The 8,387-nt window shown below is 42.5% G+C and overlaps 2 protein-coding genes across 2 annotated transcripts in view; one reads left to right on the top strand and one right to left on the bottom strand.

The window, feature by feature from the left end:
* Positions 1 to 5,615, top strand: part of CSUI_002559 (gtp-binding protein) — a gene marked incomplete at both ends in the record, with an annotated part of 8,797 nt that extends 3,182 nt beyond the window's left edge. The window contains 6 exons of the mRNA XM_068062759.1: positions 351 to 443; positions 1,521 to 1,577; positions 2,246 to 2,335; positions 3,172 to 3,227; positions 4,330 to 4,459; positions 5,340 to 5,615. Coding sequence (XP_067925266.1) covers positions 351 to 443; positions 1,521 to 1,577; positions 2,246 to 2,335; positions 3,172 to 3,227; positions 4,330 to 4,459; positions 5,340 to 5,615 — 702 coding nt within the window. The remainder of the gene's footprint in view (positions 1 to 350; positions 444 to 1,520; positions 1,578 to 2,245; positions 2,336 to 3,171; positions 3,228 to 4,329; positions 4,460 to 5,339) is intronic.
* A 984-nt stretch (positions 5,616 to 6,599) lies between these two features.
* Positions 6,600 to 8,172, bottom strand: CSUI_002560 (uncharacterized protein; the record flags this gene model as incomplete). Its single annotated transcript, XM_068062760.1, has 2 exons — positions 7,671 to 8,172; positions 6,600 to 6,670 (listed from the first exon to the last, which is right to left on the bottom strand). Coding segments are annotated over exons 1-2 (183 nt in total), but the record flags the coding sequence as incomplete, so codon positions are not given.
* Between the last annotated feature and the right edge of the window lie 215 nt (positions 8,173 to 8,387).

Consider the following 8,387-nt stretch of genomic DNA (forward strand, 5'->3'; position numbering starts at 1 on the left):
AAAGATAGATAGATAGATATAGCCGTCTCGATTGTCTAGGGTAGGTTAGCTGTGACTCTGTTGTTGGTCTGAAAGACCGAGAAACGAGTAGGAACCCTGTCAATGCCTTAGCGCCATGACCACGTGGAGGGAACCACTGGATATATATTCATATAGATACGAAGATGCACTCGTGCATATATCCATACATACATACATACATATATACACTATGTAGAGGCTCTTTGGTGAAAGTAGAAAAACGAAAAGGAGGGGAAGACGGAGAAAACTAGAATGAAGAGGTTTGAGTTGTGTGGTTTGTCTTATGATTAGTAGTGTATCTGTTTCCATGTGTCTGTCTTTCTCTATAGGTTGCTGTTGTGGGGCACTCCAATGTGGGAAAGTCTTCTCTCCTTAACGCCCTCATGCATGGACGAGATGTCGCTCGCTCCTGTAGTAAACCCGTAAGCTTTTCTTCATTCCCCCATGATGTGTACATACACCACCAGCAGACTACTTTTACACTCGGGAGATGGGTCCTTATCATTTCTATCTTTCGACTTTTATCTGGCGTGTTCATATCGGAAAAATCCCTGCCGTTTCTTTTCTCTTCCTTTCTACGGAGATACCTATGTACCTATCTATTCCATACATATGTGCAAACATACACGTGTATCTACCTCTATGTATAGACAAGTGAAAGAGAAAGTGAGACCCCGTTATGTATATGTAAGCGTATAGATAATAGAACGCTTTCTTACTTTGCATAGTCTCGCTATGATCAGCATCGTCACGGGAATGAAACGTATGTCTTTGTATATGTATCTGTGTATGCGGATGTCTCTCCAAAGGATGAAATCTACCATCGAGCCTTAGCGGGTGACTTATAGAAGAAGACCAGCTAGGACCGGCTCTCTCATCAAGAGGGTGAGGAGGTCACAGCTCTCTCACTCATGAACTCGCCTTCCTGGAATACTCTAACGTTGTCAAGAAATAGACAGTGCTTGCTTCCCGCGAAGTCTATCAAAACTGAATGATAGACCAAAATGGAGAGAAAGAGGGAGAAGAAGAGGGCAGAGATCTCTTTATAAGCGTGGTGGGGTATCTGGACTGTAATCGTGCAGCTGGTTAGATAGTAGTAGTTGCAGAGACCGCTCAAAAGGGAGAGAGAGCAAGGTGAAGATCTTCTTTGTAGATGAAAGCCTTTGCTGGTATGCACTAGATACACGTCGGCAACCAAAGAAAGAAAGAAAGGAAGGAAGAAAGAAAGACAGAAGGACAGAGAGATAAAGAGAGATAGAGAAAAATAAATATAAGAAGATATAACTCTCTAACAGGTTGATACTGTCTTCGATTCAAGTAGAAGCAGTATACACAGAAGAATCTTTTCTTTGATGTATAGTCATGAGCAGACTATCTTCCTCTCTATATCCGTCTTTCTCTCTAGTCATCGTCCCCGACTTATACACATATCCTTATGTCCGTATATAGAGAGATATCTGCACGTGAGCTTGTGTGTACTTTCATTCTTATCTGTGCAGTTACCAAACGGGAAGGTGTTAACTCTTCCGAAGGTCGCCCCAGTCTCTCATACACCGGTATGTAGTGTTTATAGTGATAGCGATAGCAAGAATAAGAGGCAGCGGCATAGTTAGGAGTTCACTGAGCTCTTGATGGAAAGACTGAGAGAAGAGAGAGAGATATTTCGCTCTCGTCTCTCAGTCTTCCCTACTTACATACGTTCCCTCTTTCTTGTGAATAACCAAGTGAAGTCGAGGATGCATTCATGCACAGCCTCTTCATTCGTCTATCTCTATCTCTTTCTCATCTCTTCATAGCAACCGGTAATACATCTCCATCTCCTACGAAGAAGACGAAGAAGAAGCTTCACTTGACGTCTCTAAAGCCTGCTGTATGTACACTACACTTAGCAAGGGGGGAGATGTAGTACTTTCTTCCTACGTAAGCGAATCCATCCTTCTCCTTGCTTTCTTCTTTTCTTCCCTTTTCTCCTTCTTTCTTTCTCCTTCTACATGATCTTTATCTTCTAAATCGACATGATGAATGAAAGACTTGAATAGGAAGAACAAGAAAAGAAGAAGAAGATGTCTTTTTAAGTGTCTCCATCTCAAATCATTCTCATTGTCACGATGTGATGCTCCTCTCTTTTCTTGTAGATGCTCTCTTTTCTCCTCCCTCCTTTTCACCTTTCTTCTCTCTCTTCTCTTTGCTTGTGCTAACGTTCTACGTCGTTGTTTCCTCACAGGGGAGAACACGTCATCTCTTTATTTTTGATCTAGGAAATCATATGAGTCTCGTCGATCTCCCTGGATACGGCTTCGCAAGAGTTACACAGGTGAGGGGAGTCGAACCGGTGGATGTGAAGCTCTTTTGAAATCTCAAGGATTGTATAAAGACATGTCTAGAGAAGAGCTCGGCTTCTCATCCGTAGTCACGTACGATTGTCAGGATGATAGATTCCTCATTGATGGATGGATTCAATAGATATTCCGCTCTCCTTCTTTTCGGTTGTGTCTGTGGTGTATATACACCTGATCCCAAGATGCAGTACTAGAGGGGTGCTAGGCGACTGGGCTAGTTATCCTTTCTATGGGACGACGAATATCTTTGTGTAGACAACTCTTTCAAGATGAGGTAAGTCGGTCTCCTTCTTTATCATGAAAGATGTAGAGGTTGGTCTTCTCTACCTCCTTTGCTGTATTCACCACAACTAATTTCTTATGCTATTCACGTGGGGATAAAACAGAATGAATGAGGAAGGCAAGCTTCATCTATTGTACGCTTAAGAAAGGAAGAGGAGGGCTGATGGAAGGGTCCCTTACGTCGTATGGATAGAAAGCCTTGAATGCCTTCTACTGAAAGATCTGCCTCATCCCATCAAACGAGGCTTTTTTCTTTATTCTCCCGAGCTCTTCTCACATGGAGTTCTTTCATTCCTTACCATCATCAGAGCGATCTTTTCTTTGTTAGTTCTTTTCTTTTCTCCTTAGTCTATCTTTCTTACCTCCTCTAACTTCTTCTCTCTCTTTTCTTTCTTTTCTCTTTCCTTCTCCTACTCTCTCTTCCTTTCTTTCTTTCTGGTGTTCCTCTCTGCGGAGAGATCTTCTCTATCCTAAGTGTTGTTGTCTGTGTTTCTTCTTCTTTTCTTGCTCTTTCCGTGTCCGAGGTTAGAGAATGAAAGAAGAATGGGCGCTGCTGATAGAGGATTACTTCACTCAGTCAAGACAGTAAGGAGGAGACAGATACACTCGGTAGAGAAACGGGAAGACCGGCAATAGATCTAACAGCATTGATCATTCTTAGATCATCTCCGATGTCCCTCTCTTTCTGTTTCTTCGGTTCTGTCTCTTTCTTTTTTCTGAATGATAGACACGATTCTTATTGTTGGGACACTCTCTTTCTCTCTTCCTCTGCACGTTGTTTCTCCTGGCTCAAGAAAAGAGGCAGGCATTCTCTCTCTCCCGTTCTTTCTTTCAAATAAGAAGAGCGGAGAGCAGATGTTGTAGTCGTAGTAGTAGTAGACTGGTATGACAGTGAGTGATGAGTGCTGTAGTGGAACTGACTACTGCAATGAATTCGCGTCTTATCTATACTTCATACGCAGACCCTCCCTTTCAGTCTATATCACATATCCCTTCTTATATATAGGTATATATAGGTAGACAGATGTCTAGATATATATGGATATACGCGCATGGGTATACATACAAGTAGGTAGATACATACTTCTATTGTAATTATACCTGTAGAGATATATGTATAGATAGATGAAAGGCACAGGAGGAGAATGGTGTGAGACTGTCTTTCATGTGGAAAGGCGACGCTTACGATGACGGGGGGAGGGAAGTTTTTTTCTTCTGCATTAAACGAGAGTTTTCGTCTATGATGAGAGTGTTCTCAAAACATTTTCACCATTGTCTATTCTCCGTCTATTTCAGCGTCTGGTCGTTATCTCTCGGGGACGAGAAGAAGATGAGCGGAGTGCAGTTTTCTAAGGAAATAAAGAGATAGATCATAGGACGTTCTACGCAGGCAACAAGAAACATCATGTTTTGCGAAAGAGGAAAGGCTGATATAGGAACGACAGGAAGAGATTGCTTATGATGATAGTCATAGAGCAGAACGAGAGGAAGTTTCGGCGAGTACCGAACCGAGTGTGTGTGAATGACTGACTGACTGAGGCGCTTCCACATGGACTGATCGATACGACGATGAGGGCATTCATATCGGTATCTTTCTATTTTCCTCCTCTTTGGGTTTTTCTCATGTTTTCGCTTTCTTTCTGTATTCTGCTTTCTTCTCTGAAACCTCTTCTTTATCTTCTTTGAGGTTGAAGCGTGTGCTCTCTCTGATTGATGCGACCAAAGGGGTGAGAGATTTAGACGAGAAACTCTGGCAGCTTCTGATCGAAAAAAATCTCCCTTTTCAGGTGATCCTTACCAAAGTGGATCTCCTAAACGTAAGTCTCATATATATCTGTATGTATCTATATAGGGAGACATACAGATATTCAAGTATACAGGTGTTCGGTTACAAGATCTCCACATGTCTGCCCCCACCACGCCTAGAGAGAGAGACAGAGAGAGTCTTTACATCCTGTTTCGCTTACATTTGAATATGTTTCATATATGAGGTTTGGGTCGCCTCTATATCATGTGTCGTACTCATAGGTGAAAGGATTAGATAAAGGGCAGAGGAGCTCAATGAAAAAGACCTTTCTCACCTGGCTACTCAGTGTATTTATCTGATATCGAGGCATCTAACTATCATCTGGAAATATATACACGCTGTGGTAAGTTCTCTTGTTCAACAGTTCATGTAGAGCTGTCCATCCGTATGTATACATCTAGATATTTATCTATCTATCTCTCTAAGCATGTAGGATGTATGCTTGTATGCATTGACACTTGTATACTTCCCGATAATGGGGATTTTGCTACAAAGCTTTCCTTGATATATAGAGCGTAGTTTTGCGATAGTAACCCCGTAATTCGTCGGTGTGTATATAACCTGCGTATAAAGGCCTCTGCAGGCGCAGCCTCATCTCGGGTGTACATGCACCTCCATTTTGGGTGTACATGCACCGTCGTCTCGGGTGTACATGCACCTTCATCCTGGGTGTACATGCACCCTCATCTGCGGTGAGCGTACACCATATGTGGGGTCCGTGTGAATGTTTCAGTTGTTCGGTATGAATGCCTAGATCCCACTCCACTTACAGATAAGACCGACTGCCGAGTACAGAAACCTTCCTTTGTCTGCTTTGCTTTTCATCAAATGAGAATAATATTCTGAGCATTAATCTTTTTTGCTGTTTGGCTTTTGTTTTTTTGATTCAGACAGAGCAATTGCATGACGCGGTTTTCCGCCTTCTTTTAAAACTTCAGAGCGCTGAACCCACCCCTGCGGACCGGGGCTCTTCTTCGGGTGTACTCCGACTTCCGCGTCATCTTCTACATCCTTATATACATGCAGTATCTGCCCGAAGACACTTCGGTATCAGAGAGCTTCGAGCGTCATTAGCAGCTATTGCCTCCGATGCTCGTCAACGTCAGAATCTTCCTCTTATCAAACCAGGGAAGTGGGGAAACACTCCCGTCAGACGTACACGTTAAGCAAGACACAGTCGACCTTTCTCTCTTTCTCTAGCTTCTGGAGATCCGTTGGGGAGCGAAGAAGTTTTCTAGTTCTCAGCTTCTTTTCTTTCTCTGTTGTGAGAAGGGAGGATTTTTTCCCCTGCTAGGGAAGGGGAGATGAGAATACGTATGATCAGCTAGCATGGTGTAGGAGAGAGCAAGAGAGAAAGAGGAGAGGAAAAAGAGATGAAGATGATAAAGACATGCAGTTTGGGTAATGGAGGATTACTTACTAAGTGGGTGTGATGTGGCATGCATGTGAGGTTGATCGATGACGCTCTTGCTGAAGTTTACGAATCAGGTGACGGTAAGAGAGGGACCCATAAAAAGTTTCTCTCTCTTGATTCGTGAAGCCCACTACTAACTCTTATCAATCTTCTCTTACTTATCTCTCTACTGATCTATTAAACCATCTGTCGATATACACAGATCCGGCTTGTCTCTCACCCATCCATCTCTCTCTTCGCCACGTTATCCGATCTGTTGTCGGTTGTGTCTATCCTCTGTGGTTCTGCAGCATCGTCGTATGTATAGAGAGAAATCCATCCATATGTATACCTATCTATGTGTTTCTCAGCCTTTTCAAGAAAGATGCTTTCTTTCTGAGACAATGTTTTCCTGATACCCAGTTTTCTCTCAAGGCTTGCTTTCAGTCAAGCTGAAACTGAGAGAGCCTATGGAAGCCGAGACTTTATAGCATTACATCCACTGATACTTGTCTATCGTACCCGTGTTGGCACTGTGACTCTCATTTCTTCTTTCTGAGCAACTCGTGGAAGCAGTGGGGGTGTGGAGTCGAATCGCTAGATCCTCTTACGATGTTGTCTTGTTGGATTGCCCGGATAAGTCACGCTCTTTCTTCTTGAGAATAAATTCTCTAAGAGAACTGAAGGGTGGATTGAAGAGGTCAGTAGATAGAGCAAAGGCTTTTACTTCTTCTGTTCCAGAATCTCCATAGAAATAGGATGATAGGTCAGACGGCGAGAAAGACAGCTTTGGTTGATGTTCTCCCCTCTGCATCGTTGAGAAGAATGCTTAAAAAGCACAAAAAGATGAAGAAAGAGTCCGTTCATTTTCTGATGTATGAGAGCGGAACAACGAGGAAGAGGATGAAAGAGAGAAAGTGAAGGACAAGCTGAAAATCATAAAGAAGAACGGCTATCACTATAGCTACTGCTACTCGTACTAGTGGAACACATCTATTCATATGCTAGGCCGTAGACATCTTATTCCTGTCACTCTCCTATCCTTCCCTTTTTCATCATCGCTCTATTCTCCTCTACGAGCATCTGAAGCCACTTCTTCTTTTATAGAGTCGACGTATTCTTAAGAGAGATGAAAATAGAACGTCACTCTCTTTTTTCTCTCCCTCTTCTCGACTTAGAGAAAAAGGGACAAAAAACAGATTGCATGCACGCGCGTGGATGCGTCCAGGAGGAGCGTCTCTCTCCGCCTCCGTATCTATCTTCGGTGCTCTTTTCTTCTCTTTCTTTCTCTCCTTGTTCAGCCAGCTTCCTTGTCTTAATTCTAGGAACGAAGCGAATCATTACATGTATACAGGAGACACAACCCGATCCATACACATCACATTACACGCAACGAGCCCCTTCTATATCTATAAACATATATACACATCTATGTACACCATACATATATATATATATATGGACATAACCTCCTTTACTTGTATGTGGGGTGTATGTACATCCCTTGATACCTCTTCATTGTTAGAGATGTACAGATGTATATGTATGTATATAGATCTCTATATGAGATTTCTCAGGGGAGTCCCTAATCTCTCTGATTTCGTTTTCTCATCGTCTTTAGCCCATTCTTCTCCATCCTCATCCTCTTTTACTCTTTCAAATAACAGTCAGAAGAAGTAATAGTATAAGAAGAAGCAGTGGAATCCTCTTCTTATGATTAATGAGTGAGTGAGTGTGGTAATAGACGGCAAACTGGCCGCCTGGAAAAAAGAGATTACTACACAGCAAGGGTACCCACACTCTTCTCTTCTTTTCGGATTCTTCTTACTATCATTAGGAGAAAAGAAGGGTCCGAATGAATGAAGGAATAAAGCCTTGAGAAGAGACAAGACGAACAGTCTTCTTGCTCTTTCCTCTTTAGGGATGGGGAAGTGCAGCATCGTTCACTATGGTCGTCATATCATCTATCTCCTCCCGTCCAAAGGGTTCCCAGTCCAGATAGAACGAAGGAGAGACAGTGAGATAGACAACAGACGGGTAGATACTCTCTCTGTCTCTGCTTCGTTCTACCTTTCTATCTACCTATTCAGCCCTTTCTGTATCTTTCTCAACTGCCATCAGATCACGAAGGCTGTTGTTTCGTTGCCCTTCAAAAAATCTTCCTTTCTTTCTTCTTCTCATTCTTTGCATTCTTCCTTTTTCGAGCTGATGGATGGGTCGATGAATGAATTAGTTAGTTGCCTCCGAAGAGCATTCCTCCATCTACAGGGATGACTTTGGCAGTGATATAGCCTGCCTGATCTGACGCTAAGAACGCCGCCAAATGCGCTACCTAAAAAAGACAAAGAAGACATTCTCATGCAAAGATGGATATGCACACATACATTCCGCAGAAATATACCCAACACATATATAGACGAGAAACATCTACACATGCGTATGTACAGACGTGCACATATGTAGCATAGGATATAAGTATATCTGTATGGATTTGTAGGCTAGAAAGCCACATACAAATATAAATAGATATATAAATATATATATA

Source organism: Cystoisospora suis (assembly GCF_002600585.1).
Source record: "Cystoisospora suis strain Wien I chromosome Unknown contig_1069, whole genome shotgun sequence".
In the NCBI taxonomy this organism is placed as follows: Eukaryota; Apicomplexa; class Conoidasida; order Eucoccidiorida; family Sarcocystidae; genus Cystoisospora; species Cystoisospora suis.